This window comes from Onychostruthus taczanowskii, unplaced genomic scaffold, assembly GCF_017590055.1.
Source record: "Onychostruthus taczanowskii isolate IOZ18803 unplaced genomic scaffold, ASM1759005v1 scaffold18, whole genome shotgun sequence".
Classification (NCBI taxonomy): domain Eukaryota; kingdom Metazoa; phylum Chordata; class Aves; order Passeriformes; family Passeridae; genus Onychostruthus; species Onychostruthus taczanowskii.
The window spans coordinates 7561783-7579766 of NW_024499017.1; the positions used below are offsets into that span (position 1 = coordinate 7561783).

The 17984-nt window shown below is 42.6% G+C and overlaps 1 protein-coding gene across 2 annotated transcripts in view; it reads right to left on the bottom strand.

Moving 5' to 3' along the window:
- Positions 1-17984, bottom strand: part of RANBP10 (RAN binding protein 10) — a 64899-nt gene that overhangs the window by 32136 nt on the left and 14779 nt on the right. For both annotated transcript variants that reach the window (XM_041400961.1, XM_041400960.1), the window contains exon 3: positions 16223-16275. In XM_041400961.1, coding sequence (XP_041256895.1) covers positions 16223-16275 — 53 coding nt within the window. The remainder of the gene's footprint in view (positions 1-16222; positions 16276-17984) is intronic.

Sequence of the window (17984 nt, forward strand, 5' to 3'; positions counted from 1 at the left end):
ACATCGTGTACTGGGTAAGGCTCCCATAAGAAATACAACAGTGTGTCCAATCATGAGGATGAGCTCACTAAATGCTTGGGCCAATGCAGACATTACTGGTTCTGCAGTGTGAGAAATAAAGATTTCATTACCTACAGACACTACTGAAAAAACCCTCCTCCTGCTCCTTTATGACCTGAGCTTCACAGTGTCAGTTCTTGCTGTAGCACCCACGGTGGTGGGGAACTCCAGAGAAAAGTGACTGAATAAAGACCTTGAAGACAATGACAAATGTTGTACATACAGCAACAATGCCTGGAAAAACCTTGTTTTGAATCTTATTCTCCCCACAAAACACTAACATAACCAGTTAAGGAAATTTGCTCACCCAGCACTTTGCTGATGTTACGTAGAGTTTACTTTTTCAACTGAAATGTTGTGTAGTGCTGAACTTGGACCTGGCACCACACTAGGGCCTTTAAATCTACACTGTCAGCCTTATCACATCACCATGGTCATCTTAAACAACAAGCCAGAGTTGTTTGGGTGAACTTACTGTACTCACTGTAAACATAAGCTGAGTGGCATTAATCATATGCCTAACCTTAAGTTATTTATTAATAAAAACCAGATCCCTATTCCTAAAATTCTGCCCAAAATAAACATGAGGGCAGTGGCATATGGGTAATTCCAGCACTGACCAGTTTCAGCCAGCCTTCTGAAATTTCCTAATAATCTGAATTAAAAACAAGAATCAGCAGTTCTAGTACTTCTAGGTCAAAGTTTTCGGGGCCTGTTGATTTAAATAGTGTATCCATATTGAAAGCATTTGGCATTATCCTGGATTACCAGCAGAGTGGGGAGTAACTCATCACATTTATTTTGAAAACACAGACTCTAACTTTTCTTGAAACACTTCCTGAAAACTTGGGCTTTTCCTGCATCATTAACAATTTGCTATTGCCACCTAGGAATGGGCCCAGCATATTACAACCTCCTCTGGGACTCCCACAACACCCTCTGAGCCTCCAGTGACTCAACAGCTTCTTCCTCTACAAAATCCAGCAGTGTTTTAATGAAGACTGAATCAGAACTTCCTGAAATCCCTCCCCACAGCTGCATCTGCAAATTCTCTGGACAGTTTAACCTCTGTGCCACTTGTACTCAAGTACTGCAGAAGTCACTGTTGTGACCTGGAAGGCAGAGATGAGGTGACACCCACATGCTCTTAAAATGGCTGTCCCTGTGGGATAGGAGATCAGCCTGGACAAGGATGCTCTTCAAGAAGTGACACAGCAGAAGTAAAGGATGTGCACAGATCACACCCTGACTGAACAGCATTACCACTCTCCAACCACCTGTAAGCACAGACAGACTGAGCCAGATGGAGATTCTGTTCACTCAATACTCCTGAAAGGATTTTGTTTCCATTAAATTGTTCAATCCTCTGTTAAGAACATATAAACACTCATATCATTCACTGTGTCCTGCAAGGAGTTTGACAGAGTATCTGCAATCGTTGAAAATGTGCCTCCTACTACTTGGATATATCCTGTAGTTCTTGCACGGGAGAGGATGACAAACTATGGATTTGGTGTCTCCATAACATACATCAATATGCAGACCTCTGCAAAATCCCCCATAATTATCCCTTCTCCAGGTTGATGACTCCTAACTTATTTAGCTATTTCCTGCTTTTCTGACCACCATCATCTGAACCTTCTCTGGATTTAGTGTCGCTTGTGAGAAAGGAGATGAAGGTGCCCCATGGAGAAGGGAAGCAGGCTGCAGCTGTTCTCTGCACTGCTCCCAAGCCCTCTATATGTTAATCCTAGCACTTTCCCTTCATTGTCCTTTTTACCATTGACCTGATGTTTCCATGAAGTCATTGTCATCACTCCAAAATGCATCCCTGCTCTTGTGACAATGCTCCCTTCGCACAGATTCTCATGTGCATCCCCCTGTCGGGGCACGTCGCCTCAGCTCACTCCCACAGCTGCCCCCAGCACCCCTCACCACCTCCAACCTCTCAATCCCCAGCAGCTCCAGCAGCTGCTCCCAGGACAGAGAGGGGCAGGCAGCTGCTCCTAAGAAAACCCTGGGAGAACCCACTCACTGACAGTTTGTCACTGGTAGCTCATTCCAACAAGGCTGTTCAAGGAACACCCCATTCTGGTCTCTTGGTCATAGCCATGTCTAGAGCAATGGATACTCAGCACCACTCAGCAGTTGTGACCAAGTCTAAAAACTCCCAAGTGCAAGTGCAGATTCCTCTGAAAATTTCAGAAATCTGGACCAAGTTGGAGAATGTGCTTGTTCTTATAAAACACAGGTCATGGACTCCTGATGGACTATACTCTATAGACTGAAATCAAGTGGCTGCAGGGTCCAATTTACAGTTCTTTCCTTTCTCTTCCCCATCCTCTCTTCAAAAGCACAAAATCATTTGAAATAAGGGAGACAGCAGAGAACAGAAAGGATTGGGCCACCTGGCCCATGTGGTCAAAGCAGAACCTCAAGGTCCTGACTCTAAGAGTGTTCTCAATACAGCTCATTTTGAAGACAGCACCTTGAACATGCAACATAGAATCATAACCACTCCATGTAGGACTTCAGCAGCTACTGAGCAAAAAGAGGTTAAATTTACATCCCTTTGAATTGAGCCCTCCAACACCCAAACCCAAAATATACCTATATATTTATTAAAAAGATGCAGAATAGCTCAGATTGTGCAATCAAAGAACGGGAAGAAAGAAAAACAAAACCCATGAGTAGGGCTTGGGAGGACATTTTTGTATGTTCAACGCCAAACTGAAGCTCTGTTTGGCCTGCTAACAAGAAAAAGTTGATATGCTGACCTTCTTGGCAGACTACCTTGATCCCAACACATAGGGGAAAAAAATGAACAGCGAGTTCCATTGCTGCTGCTTGATAAACAGGTCAGAATTATGCAATGCCAGACACGTGGCAGAAAGGACTTGAGTTACTTCAGGACACAGTTACAGGACACACTGATAAACACTCACTCTTAAGAAAGCACAAGAGTTAGATGTAATGTGCTACTACTATCCCTGACTGTCCTGCATCTGTCCCTGTTCAATCCCAACTTTCCCACTCAACGCCAGCCTTGCTTTACTCTTAAATCTTTGGTCAGATCTTGACTTCTCTGAGATCAGACTCTTCCTCAGAAGGCAGCAAGTGGGAAGTGGCTCTGTTGAGCTGGGTGACCATTTACATCTCAGCACCAGGGGAATAACATGGTGATTTAGCTCTCTGCTTCAAGAGCCCCAGCAATGAACACAGAACTTCTGGTAGGCTCCGGGCAAAACTGGCATCACACACCTAGGTAAACCAGGACCTGGACAAGCTGCTCAACCTTGAAAGTGTGAAGCATCAGGTGGAGAATGGATGATGGATGGATGGATGGATGGATGGATGGATGGATGGATGGATGGATGGATGGATGGGCAGGATGCCCTGATGCAAGTTACCAAGGGCAATATTTTCACCACGCCTTTTCTGGCCTGATGCTTTGTTCACACAGGGTGGAGGAGAAAGCCAAGTGATGACATCCCTCAGTGCATCAAGGTTCAAACATGTCAAACTTGCCACTGGGCACAAGGGAACAGGGAAGCCAACATCCACAGGGATCTGTACTGAGATCCCCTCTGATGACATGCCAAAGACTGACACACAAGGCCCAGTGATCATGGAAAATACACTTTTCCAGTGAGTTATAGCCAGATACATCAGACTCTTCCTACTCTGCACTCGTTGGGCTAAAGATTTTGTCAGACAGATGAACTTTATGACTGACACATGGACCATTCCCTGCCCATGAACATTCCAAAGGAGAAACACATTCTACTGCAACTCAGCTCAAGCATTCAATGGGTGCAGAAGCTGCTGCAGACAGATGAACTTTGACTGACACATGGACCATTCCAAAGGAGAAACATGTTTTACTGCAACTCAGCTCAAGCATTCAATGGGTGCAGAAGCTGCTGCAAAGGGCAGGGCCTTGCTGACCCCACATTCAGTGGTAACCTCCCTGCAGTCAGGGATACCTGGGGCATCTGAAGCTGTAAGGAATGGTGGAGTATGTTTGGGCATATGAAGGGCAGATGGAAGTTCCTCAGAAAGAATCTGAAGATTTGTAAATAGGGTTTGTGTCTGTTGTATCAGGACTAGTGGGAGAGTTTGAAACTTATTCTATAGGACACACCCCAGTGACCACTCTACAGTCTTTCCAAAGTTTCTTTCTTTCATATTTTGGAACACTTTTCATTTTTCTGCCCTCTCTATTCTTGTCCAGTATTTTGCCTGTGGCATGCCTCCTATCACTCCCCTGGCCAGCAGTCCTAGCTTCCCACAGCTGCCCATGCCAGGGCAAGTGGTGTGCAAACACAAGCTGCAAAGAGACAAGAACTTGTGTCAACACACTAAAATAACAAAACAAACACAATTATTTTATAAGATTTATTGAATCCAAAGTCTAGCAGAAACAGATGTACAAACTTTGCTTGTCCAGTGCTTGGGGAATGGGATATGGAGGGTGGAGGCAGCAGCAGAGCCCAGAGTTGCTGCTGGACCACGTTCCAGTTGGAGGCAGGGCCTTCTCCATGCATTGTGCTGAGCAGGCTGCTATGGGTCTTTGGCAGCAGCAGAGCATGAGGTCAGGGGAGGGGAAGGTATGTTCACCAGAGGCTGAACAGATGGAATCTGGTGCACAGAGAAGTTGGATGTTGCTTCTAAACCATCCTGGGCTGAGCAGTTCCAGGCAGGGACAGGACAACCATAAACATGGGACAGGAGCCAGTGCCACAGGAGAAGCAGAAGCACCCTCTGTTGATGACTCCATCTTCCAGTGGATTGGCTCTGCAAGTGCATGTGCCTCTGGTGTACACCAGTCCAGAACAGTGAACGCAGGCCTTTATCCCCAGCAAAGGGAAGGCTCAGCAAGCTCTGGTGCTCCTACACCCTCAGAAACCAAATGCCTGGTCATGAGAAGTCTGTAAATACCTTGCCATGAGAAAACTGCTGCCCCAAGAAGGATCTGAGATGCTGGAGCATCTCAGTTGTCACTGATTGTCACTGACTGTCACTCAGTTCTACAGCATTTATGCCAAGCCCTATGAAGCTGCATACACATCACATGTTTTGGTGAGAGCAGGTTGGTTGCTTTGCTTTCCTTTATTCAATCATGCTTTAGAATCAAATCAACTATTAGTGCTGCAACACATCTTTCTGTTCCCATAATGAGCCTACAAAAACAGCTGCTCAGTGGCCACAGCAACCTCTGTTACAGAACTGGGGATGTGGGCATAGGGGAGGCACGGCCCTGGCACGGAATAACTGTCTAGGTACAGTCACAACACCAACTGCAGGACAGGAATAGGACCAGGGAACAGCGTGCTCAACACATTACAGCATCTCCCTGGCAGAACTTCAAGGGCCTGGACATCTGCCCAGAACATGTCAAGGGTAAAAAAAAAAAATCAAAACTCACTTACCCAGGGATATGAAGAAGTCCTAGCTAGAAACATCCCCAACCTTTCTTGCTTGCAACATCTTCTATTTCTTCTACAAGGTGGCAAAATGAGTGAATGCAGTAGAAGGCCAAACCTTGCACTACAGGACCAATGCTTGTACAGAGAATAAAACCACTCTACCCCACGAAGCACAAACTTCCCTAAGCAGGGGCTGGATGGGTTCAGATCCATATAACCTTTGCAGTGTCCCACTGAATCCTGCACAATGCAGCACAGCAGCACACACACCCCAGTGAGGCACTGCTGCTCACAAGCCTCCCCCTCACCCCAGGTCCCAGCAGATGAAGCAGAGTCGTTTTGGCCCCTGCACAGACACAGCAGATGATGCTCATCAGTGAGTGCAGGACTCTTGGCAGGCCTGGCTGACTAGCTCAGAAGCTAGTCCATGTTTTTTAATAAAGCACTTGCAACTGCAAAAGAGACAAAACTCAGTCCAAATCCTCACAGCAAGACTTATGTGTGGCAAGACTCCAAAGGAGAGGAAAAAAAGAAAAAAAAGGAATCACAACATCTCTCTCATATTAACAGAGAGCAGGAAGAAAAGGACACAGTGACCCAAAAATCAGTATGACTCAAGAGTCTGGGAGATTGAGCAGAATGTGGCTGCTAACAAGCATTGCCTGATCCACCACGGAGACAACAAGTAGAGCAGCACTGTACAACTCAGTTTTTCATAATATTGATCTGGCACAGTGATTTTTAGACCAGATCAGCAAGTCCTACCATTAACAACCACTGCATGTTAACTAGCCTTCAAAAAAACATCAAAAGTAGCACTACCCACTGACTCATAAAGAAAAAACAAAACCAAAAGGCTCTGGAGAGCTGCAACACAGGCAATACCTTTTCAACAGGAAAGGTCTGTACCACCAGACCCAGAAATTTGTAAGGAGTCCATTTCACTATTACTTAGCATGCACCTCACTACAGAACAGAGTAATCAAGATAAAAATCATACTTCCTTGAATGAATAAAGATGGCAAGTCCTCCTAACTTACAAGCTTGATGGGTCCATCTTCTGCCAGAGTCAGAACATGATCTGGGTTTCCCTACACCAGAGAGGTCAAGATGTGCTACAAGCCATTTAGAGCCCTGTGAAGACCACAGCCACAGAACAGGCTGTTTCTGCATACAAAGGAAAAGCTCTGCACATGATCAGGTCACCACTGCACTGTTATATCCACCATATCCCCTGTCACACCACAGTGGAGGGCGTGGGACACAGGGCAGGGGTACAGGGATGGGGAAGAGTCAGATGAGGAGTATTTCCATTTATTTAGTGGAAGAGGTAAGGAACAACAATCAAAAGCTTATCACATACACAAGCTTCAAATATCATCATACTAAATAATTCACATTTTCATTTATGGGCTGACTTTTCAACCTTCAGCTGAGGGGCAAGAACACCTTTATAAAATATTAAGACACTTCCAGCAAAGTCTTGCAAGGTAATGGGCAAGAGTCATTTTACAGAGACATCAAAGCAGGACAGTTTAGTGACTCAGCCAAAAGAAATGTTAGAAATCAGTGCAGAATGCAGGGGGTTCATGTCCAGCTACCATTAAAAACAATCCCTAAAATAGTATTTAATGAGCTAAGAAAATTACAAACAAAAAACCACTTATCTAAACACAAGACCTTATGGAGAGAGAAGTCTTCCAGAAGAAGCACACCTCATGATGTTAAGAAGTTGCAACAAGAACTTCTAGATTCTAAACTGAGGTTTCTTAAATACTTTCCATATTAATCAAGGTGAAGCAACAGGGTTTTCTGAAGAGGATCACATTTATCCATCAGTGGAAACAGCTGCTACCCAGCAGTTTGAGTTGTAGTGAAACTGAGCTTTGTGTTGATTCCACCTTTTATCCAAAACGCACATTAGGCATAATAGGCACAGCCACATTAAAGAATTAGTTTTAATCTGCAAAACAAGCAGTTCTGTGATTACAGCTTGTGTTGACAGCTAAACTGCTGTCTCTGAAATGCCAGTCACCTCTTAGCTGTCACTAAGATACCTGGATTTTCCATAATCTGTGCTACAGCTGGAGATGCAACCTGTGGCACTGGTGAAGGCCAAAGCCCAAACCCCACTGTGCAATGCCATCTCTGCCCTGCTTTGGAAACTCTGCTTTCACTTGGCACACAACCAACACAACCTGCTGGATGAGAGAGAACCCATGCAAAGGCAGGAGCTCCAGCACACCCATATCACACATCTCTGGGAACATGGTGCATGAGAACAGAGCACAGAACCTCTGAAGAGGCCAGCCCAGCCCTGAAAGAGACACAGCACAGAAATCAGGGCATGGAAAAGTGCAGGACAGCACTAAGAATCACATACCCACACTGATGCCTGAGCACTTAATGGCCAGTGGGAACACTTTCTTTGGTTATTTTCCAAGGCCAGGATTACTGTCTTGAAATACTGATTGATGGTTTTGTTTAACTTTAATGGTAAAGCACTTCCCAACTACTTCTGGGTGAGGCACAGCTCTGAGAGCTCAGCTGGAGCCTCAGTCTGCTTCTCCAGTCAAACCTGAAGTCTGTGTGCCCAGTGCCAGTCTAACTGAACAAACCAAAAAAAAAAGAAAAAAAGAAGGAAAGAAACCTAACACTTCCCTGAAAACCCAACCAAATGGGCAGCAGTTTTTCTGGCAGTAGGGAGGACAATCATTACAATCAATATGAGCAAACACGTGACTTGAAGTCAGTCAGAAAGGGAAAAAGGCAGGAACTTTTACTTTATACAGTCCTAGTTTTCATATACATAGCCATAACTAAAACATGATATTAAATTTAATTCAGAAGGTAATTCATCCCAATTCTGTGGTCCAGGAACTGGAGCTGGTTTTGTTACTCTCCAGCTCTGAACACAGCTGATAGCATCAGGTCTGACCTCATCTGGGAACCTGATCACTCTGGTGTCACCCCTCAGCACGTACCAGGAAGGAAATAACACATCTTCACCAGGAAGGAAATAACACACCTGTACCAGGAAGGAAATAACACACCTGTACCAGGAAGGAAGTAACACATCTGTACCAGGAAGGAAACAACACACGTGTCCAACCCCCCCGTGCCACAGCAGCTCAGCCAGTATCAGCCCTGAGCACAAGGCTCCTGTCCCAAAACACACCCACCCAACCAAGCTGTGCCCAGCTCTGGCCGTGATAAGCTCTGCAAGGGCAACACCCCAAACATGCAGCTGTGAGGAGGGAGCTTCTGTCACACAGCCCATTAATGAGTCCTGAAAAACTGAAGAATGGGAAAGAAAGAACTTCCAGTTCTTCTAAGGGACAAAGATGGGATGTGAATGAATGCACGGCACACGCAACAAATCTGTTTCAATATTCAAGCTGGAATTTTCATACAAGTTCAGGCGAACTCAGCACATAAACAGAAAAAATGATTGAAAACAGAGAAAGCTGACATGGGATGAGAAGACAACTGAATAGTTCAGTGGAACTGAGCTGAAGTTGATGGGCAGTGGACAAGCCAACCACGAATGACAAAGATTCCCAAAGACACACAGAATTAATTTTTTAAAATAAAGATAATATAATTTCAAGAATTCTAAAATTTCAAATTTTAAAAATTATGTGGTTTTAAATTTTAATTTTAAAAGGTGTTCAGCTGATCTGCAGAGAATAGAAGCAGGAAGAGAAAAGATGACTGAGTTAAGCAATCCCAGAGGAACTCAGATTTTTCAACATATGATGCAGCAGGGCAACCATTAAAATATACATAAATACATGTACACACAGAATTTAGAGTGAAGATGAAAAAAGAAACAATATAATGAGTTGTGTACACCCAGGATAAACAAAAAATTAAGTGCCCCTCAGATTACTTTCCTATGATGGCATTGTACATACACTGAACACAAGATTGATTCCATACGGGGGAAAAAAAAATCTTAACACTAAAAATATGTGAGCTTAAGTTCAAAGGAAATCCTTTTGGTTTATTACAGGAAGCCCAAATTTCTTATTAATTTCTTTAGTATGACCTTAATTTTGACTTAAATTAAAGAAAATAAATAAAAGCTATTTTGAAAATAGCAGATGGTGCAGTACAGTAAGAGCAGATTCAAGAAAAAAACAACCAGCTTAAACCAGTCTCAGGACACTTCCTCCCATATGAGATTTTTAATTTTTTTTTTCAAATGGGGCTGTGTAGGCTTTACTGCTTAGCCTTGTGTTTTGGACTGAACCCTATTAGTGGCTGGAGTGCACCAACTGCGATTCTGGAGTGCATCTTGCAGAAGAAACAGGGGTAACACAACCAAAGATGTAAATAAAACTACAGGCATTGGTGACAGCCAGGAGATTCACTTAAATAAATAAACCCCTTCTCCAAAAATAAGAGACACATGTAGGTAAATCCAAAGGGCTCTGACTTTCAAAGGCCAGAAATCTCAAATCTGCTGTAACATGTATCTTTTTTTGGCAGTGTATGTTTTTTATCCACCACTGATCTATGCACCACAATCATCTTCACCCACCCACACGAGCTCTCGTGTGGTGAGGAATTTTTCTAAAAATCCATTCTGCACAAATGGATTCAATAATTCCAGAGCTGACCCATCACACTGACCCAGTTTGCTCTCTTTTCTTCCACTCTGCAGTGCTAAAACCTGCCATTTCTAAACACACTGATGACCCCTTAGGAGGTACAAATTACGCTTTCAGGTAAAAACATAGTTAAGCCAGCAAAAAGGCTACCCAAGTGAAATTTCAGGAGAAGTTCTCAGCCTAAATAAAAATTCAGGGTGACAAGCCAGCCAAGTTAGCTTCAGCCTACTATGCCTGGAAAGATGCCCCTTTGTAAAAATGTCTCCATGATCAGGATAACTATTAATTGGGGGGAAATTTAATTTGAGGTTTTCAACACAAATCTCTATCAAAAGCAAGCTCTGACCACTGTTAACCACGTGATTCAGGAGAATAAGGTTTTCCCAAAGGAGCTGTTTCAACCTGCACTACCTGTGTGATGAACCAGGCAAGTGGACAGACCCAAGTTAATAACAAGCCCAGAATGAAGCAGTGCCCCCCACCCATCATTATTAACCCAATTATGTGACCCATTTCACATGCAGCCCCACAAACTGGTTTGATAGGATAAATTAGAGGGTACCAAAGGCACAAGCAATTTTGTGGACAGGAACTGGCACAGCCAGCTGAAGGACTCACTGCATGTGGAACCAACACCTGTCCAAGGCTTTGCTATAACACCCTGTGGAAATCCCACATGCCCTTCTGGACAACTGTTTTTAAGGATAGTTCTGAAAGAGCTCTGCAGCAGGACAAACACCATAAGGTACTACAAGCCAGAGCTTCATCAGCTGCATAAATAAACAAACTTAATAGAAATGACTTCTAAAGACAGAAAATCAAGCAGTGTGTCCAAGCTGCTGATGTAGCCAAGAGGCTCTGAAAGCAGACTGATTCACTGTTTGTTTGCCACATACTGCTCATGTATTTAACCCCATACTTCAGGGCTTTTGCTGATTGCTCCAGAAGACAAAAGCCTTCTTTCCCCAGGTAACCATGTAGCTTCTTCCCCTCCCGTTTCTGCTGAAGCCAGAATTGTGAAAGCTTGGCAATGATTTTCCTTTGCCCTTGTTTGCAAGATAGGATAAGAGCCACTTTCCGAACTTGCTCTGAATTTTAATGTTTTCTTTTACTATAAAAAGAAAGATACTGGTGCTTGTGATACATCCAGTGATTAAATGTTCAGAAAATGTCTACAAAAGTTATCATAAATCAAGAAAACCTGACAAAGAGGGAAGGGTGAAGAGCCAGGAGTGTATGATTTGGAGAGAAGACCACAAAACAGTGACAGAGGTTTTCATGTATAGAGCTACAAAGAGGAAAGAAATTAATTATTTTCTACCTCCACGTGATCCAAGAATAGACTCAGACTACATGGGATATTCAGCTTTGTCATCAGGAAAAGTTTCCAACACAAGGACAGTGTTGGAAGAAGCTGCCAGAAAAATAATGAAAGACTGGTTTAGACACACACCTGTCAGGCAGGACTAATGCTAATTGAATTTACTTCAGATCAGATGATTTGGTGAGGTCTCAGCTTCTATAATTACTACATTTACCACTGGGACTGAGTCCTTTAGCACAGGTCCTTTGTTCATCAGTGGAGTCAAAGAAAGTGACAAGCCAAAGCATAAATTGAAAATTTCCTTAAACACATTTGAAGTAGAAAGATTCCATGGCATAAACAGAAGAAACAAAACAAAACAAAAAAAACCAACAACAAAAAAACCAACCAACACCCCAAACAAACAAAAAACCAACCAACCAACCAACTAACCAACCAACAACAAAAAAACCCCACACCAACACCAAACCAAAACGGGCTAGAAGGAAAATCTGGAAGACTTTAGCAGAACTTCCCACTTCTAGCAGGATTAACTTTAGAGTTACATTAAGCTGCCAGATCCTTGTGGAATTGAGGTTTGAAAATCTAAATACACAGCCTCTGCAGAAACCCATCTCCAACTCTGATGAGGAATAATATCTCCCCATGAGAATTTCACTTGTGCAGCACCAGGAGTCGGACTCAATGATCCTTGTGAATCCCTTCCAACGTGGGACATTCCATGATTTTATGATACAACACCTACCCAGCCTCCCTTCTCTGGTTGCTCCCAGAGGGGAGCACACAACATGAAAATCCCCTGGGAACATCCCTAAGGAAGAAACAAGCAAATTTTTCCTCTCAAAGAAAGGAACAGGAGGACAGAGTCCTCAACAGTCTCGTTCCCTCTGCTTGCATCTCCTCTGACAGCATGTAAGATAAGCTGAGAAGAAATAAAGTCCTACCTACAAATGTCAACAGAAACCTATCAGCAAGAAAACTCAAAGGAAAGGCTCTCCAAACAAAGCTAAAATGGAAAGCCCAGTCCACACATTGGTTTATGGAGGATGAAGGATGGCTTTCACAGAGGAGGAGAGCAGGGGGAATTCTTAATTCCCAGGGATCATTTCTATTTTATGTCTAGATAAATGGGTCACTCACAAAGACATTTTGCTGAACAAAAGACTCAGGACACCTGGACAAAATGTTTCCGGTTTTGCTGACCTGGCTCACTGCACTACAGACCCAGAAGCCAAACCCCAACAGGGAGCAGGTTTCTGCACACTAAATTCTCCTGATTTATCTGGCTGCACGCTAATTCAAGTCTATAAAACATTCTTGAGTTTGAAACCTTGTTCTTTTAACAGAGAATTTGGAGCAGGCAGATAGTGAATAAGCCAAGCAGTATCTTTTTGTTTGAAAAGCAAGCTGAAAAAATTACCAACGTTTCTGAAAACCAAAGAATGGTGAGTGAAAGCTGGCACTCCCTTCAGCAGGTACAATGCTGCATAGCAGGGCAGGTCATTTATTAACTAGAGGGTGTTTAAAGTCTCTAAAAGTGATTGGTCAGCTCCTATCTATGCTGTTTAAGAAACTGAAGCAGGGTATGCCTGAAGGTGTGGTTTCACAACATCTTAGGCTGAATTAAGAACTTGCTGCTACCTTAGAGATTCATCCCTCCTTCCCTCTCTGCCTGGCTCTATGTTCCTGCTGGGCTGGCCTCAAAGAGCTCAAACAAATGAAATGTTATTCCTCAACAGCATGAAAACTTGAACTGATGCAAAACATGACATGCGGGGAGACTCATTCCCAGTGTGCAATCTCATCCATGTTAAGGACAGGACACTTATCATCATCTCATTTTATGAAGGTTTGGTGAAACCTGTAGCAAACCACCAACACATTTTCAGCAGGGCTCAGGAAAACTCACTGGACTGAAGCCTAAATAATAAAAATAAAATAAAAAAGGATGCTGATCTGTTACATGCAGGATGCACAAATAAGAGCATTGCTCCATGAGTCCTGAAGGAACCAGCCCACCACAACCCCAACACAGCAGAGGCAGGCAGGTTCCAGTGACAACTGCCAGAGCCAAAGGCTTGCACCAGGGAAGAAGAGTGGCTGTGCAGATGGAGGGGAGAGGAGGGAAGGGTCAGGTTTCTCCCCTTTGATGACATGGAGTTAGATCAGTTCAGCTGCAACATGTAATTTCATCCTCAAATAGCAAAATGCTCAGCACACGTGAAAAAAAACTGAATGTGGGGAAAGAAGTGAGCAGACATTTCACTAAAAGCCACTGGTTTAAAGCAGAATGCTTATTAGTAAATGTTCTAAATGTCTTTATTTTTTTTTTTTAAATCAAGATATGTCAGGGTCACAAAAGTTGGTAGTTAATAATAATCCCACAATTATTTCAGACCTGTTGACTGAATTTCAAAGCAAACCCTGAGTAGAACATGGACAGGGAACTCGCCTATTAAAAGCAATCTCTATTCTCAATGCAGACAGGGGTAGTTAAGGGAACTGAGTTCATGTGGCTCCAATCACATTTGTAATCTTCAGAGAAAGCTCAGCACTACCCCCACCAGCACCCAGCTGGGTTTAAGCCAAAATAAATTTGGCAATAAAGCACAAATACCCTGACTTGGAACTGGATATGGCCAAAGTGTTTGTCCTTATGGAAGGAAAAGGAGTTTGAGACAGAACCCAGCAGCAACACTGTTCTTTGAATTAGGACTCCCAGGGTGCCACCAAGGATCCCCAGTGAAACTGGGAACAAGAAAGGGACCACCTTTGGTTCCTGTACCAGGCTCTGGGCTCCCAACCACACTTGCAGTGGTTGCACACTTCCCTGGCAGCACACTGAGTGAAAACCGATCTGTTAAAGCAGAAGTGACTTAGAAAGGGTCTAAGGAGACAAACCTGGCAGGGTTTCAGGTCACAAAAAGTTAAAATTGCACTCTGACAGAAGCCAAGTCAAGACTCCAAAGTCTGTCACTTCTTTGTGAGCTCTCACTTACTCTGTGCTGTGAAGGACCTGATAACAGTTAAGCCTGGAAATGTTTCTCACTTCAGTTACTTGAACAATATACTAAAAAATATATATATTTAAAAAATCAAACTCATTCTCCGAAAGCCAGGAAGATAATTACTGAGCTGTAATACAGAGCCATGCAGTTAATCTTACAGAGATGATGGGAGAGTAACCTAACTATGACCACAGAATGACTCTTGGCAGCATAATCTGCATGTGATCAAACAAACAACAGGTTCATAGGATCAAATTAGTGCTTATTTAGCAACGAATTGTACAATCTCAAGTCTCAAGTTCACTTTATGGTTTATTTCACTGAGAGAAAAGAATTCCACATTCCTGACATGCACTCTAGAAATGACAGTGGTGTACAGGCACTGACTCAAACTGGCCACAAATGCTGCCCATGTAACTCCTGGGGTTTAAAGCCATTTATCAGAAGTGGTTTGGGTTAATTTTTAGTCACCAAAGGGGGGGAAAAAAAAAAAGAGAAGAAATTACATTGGCTGTTGAATTTCAGGACAGCACACCTGAGACACTCAGTAGACACCACCACAGGTGGATGTACCTGTGCTATAACCCCAGGGGAATCCTAAATACAGCATAATCCAACCAACCATCAGCAAGGCCAGGCCTACAAGCTATTCCCTCCATCCTTCCATCACACACGCCACAGAGCCATTTCCTGAACACAACAGGCTCCATTAACAACCAAACAACCCCTTCTCCAAGTACTTCAACCCTGGAAGTAGATGATGGGACTAGATCCATGCTTGGCCTTCTACACAACCCATCTGGATCAGGAGGACTGAGGAAGTGCAGAAGGAGTAGGACTGACTGGTGCAGCTGCCATAACAATTACTAACAAACAGAGATTGAAGTAAGATGCAAATTCTTTGAAGCACAGGTGTCACCCAAACCATTCTCCCCAAGGCAGATCTTTCTTTTGTTAGGACATTCACAAAACATTCTCCTTTCCAGGTACCAAGACCCATAAGGGCTGAGCACAGATTTCACCTTCAAAACTTCACCAGAAGTAACACCCAAGGTCAAAAAAAGCCCCCCCACTGACCAGCTGTCATTCATTTTGGCATCTGGAGAACATTTACTTTCTACCAAATACAAACTTCCAATTTCAAGCCCAGCTGAAGGAATTTCTGGCAAAGAAGTCACTACATCAACACATATCTAGAAACTGTTATTTTGCTCAATAAATTGGATATTGTCAAAGAAGGATTACCAATTATTTATTTCTAAAAAGAAGCCACTCGACCAGCTTAGCAGGAAACCTAAAAACACACACTTCAAACAAAGAAGCAACTGGAAATACCACTCTATCACATTTTTGTAGCCTTTCAGTGGGAAGAAGGAAAGAATAGAGACAATACAACAGGCCAATTATCCTGTCATTTTCAGAATCTTTCATGTAAATTTGTCAAGTGGAGTATACAGATTAAATGCAAAATTATTTTCCTACTTACTTTTCAGACACAAAGAAGAGTTTGCCTGTCTGAAAGCTCATCATCTTGCCCATTACCTACTAGTTTACTTTTAATTTCTATTATCTGCTGAAATCATCATGGCTGCATTGACAACACCAGTAACTCAACTAAGATAACATTCAACAGGCTGAAGCTTCCAGATATAAGACAATTATAGTAATGCAATTTTATTAATAGAAACACACATTCACTAATACATACATATAAAGGAAAATCTTTATTTCAAATGAACATTTAACACAGATTGTAGGTCAAAACAAACCTTAAGAGTGACTTACCAGGAAGCCTGTTCATGTTGACTCCTTGAGCAGAAAGTCCTATTCCCATGTACCTTCAAAAAAACCAAACAAAATATCAGTCAAGCAAAAGAATGGTCACAGTACACGATTCCCTGAAGCAGAAATACAGCACTAAAATAAACCAAATCCACACAAAAATTACTGAAGAATGACAAAATTACTAAATATTTTCCATTACTTATGTATTTTATTGAATCCCAGATAAAACATTAATGTTCTCTAGTAACTGACAGCTTTCCAATGTACAGCTACAGCTCTTTAGCTCTTAATTAGTAGGAAAAGAGCTGGACAACAATCAGCAGTTTAATTCCCAATTTGATATTTGTGAGAAATTTTTGCTCATATATCAGAAAAATCTATTTATATAGGTGATTAACAAGACAGTAAAAAACACCTAAGTGCAGACATAGTGTATGAGGACAGATGTCTGTCTAGCCTGATGTACTGTCTCCAAAAATAGCTGACAGTGGATGCAGAGGACAGAGCACTCAGTTGTACTTTCCAAGAACACTCTTTCATTGCTCAGCATGTATTTTACACAACCTCACTTTCTGAACCTTTGTAAGCTCTTTGAAAAGGCAACATCCCACAGCTCCCCCATTCAATTCCTGCCCAACCTATTTTTCATTTGTACTTGCATTTTTAAAATTGGCAGAGACAGGAAAAGCATTTCCCTGACAACTTCCTCAAGGATTTTGAAGTCCTGATTCACACTCCCTCCCCAAAAGTTTCTGGCTGTCTAAAAGGCCTAAGGCTGGTTATTCAGAGTCTGCTCAGCTCTTCTCATGGAAGCTCATCTCTACCTCAGTGTTCCTGCTACACTACCAGTTCTGTAACTGCTTTGAGAAGCAGGGAATAACCAGAGCCACCAGCATCACACAACACAAGCCCAAGGTGATTATTACAGATAACAGCATAATAATGTTCTCTGCTTTGGTTTCTATTCCTCCCCCTCCTGATCTCCATTATTCCATTTATATTTTGACTGCAGATGAGAACTGAACTCACTTTTCCATGAAGTGGGACACAGCTTGACGCTGCACTCTAAGTGGCAGCTCAGAGGCCATTTTTTGTATAAAGTCTGGATTGTTTATTCCACCCTCATAAAAATCATTGTGCACCTATCCAGCAGGACAGTAAGGCAAAGCCAGCCTTCACAAAATCTCCTCTTCCTTATTGCAATACTTATGCACATTCCCATTTTGTGTCTTCTCTTTCTGTTAATTTGCATGGTCTGTAATTTTCTTAATATCCTCTGGTAGTACAGCTCAGGTTTTTTTTCTCAACACACTCCCATATTTTTAGGTTACTGAGCTTTGAAATTAACTGTTGGGCTTTTGTTCTTGTAAAGGTAAGAATCCAAGCAGGCTACAGGCAGTCTCCTGCTATTCCTTCACTCCATCAGTTTTCTTCCTGTGGCTTCCTTGGCCACCTGCTCCATAAAACATTAACCAGGTATGACAATATGATTTCAGAATTTCAGCCCAAAGTTACATTTTTTCAAGTTATGTGTTTAAGTCCCCTGCAGAAACTGTCCCCTGTCCTTGACTTGCCCATCTCAGTCACTGTTAGATGAAAATGGCAGTAACTGATTATTTCTTGTTTACACTGAAATTTTAATCCTTAAGAGATCTACAAATTTATAAAATCTTAGCCTATAATTATTTTGATAGTACAAAATAGCATTGTTTTGGTGGAAAAATACCTTTAAAATTGTCAACTCCAACTATTGATCAAAACT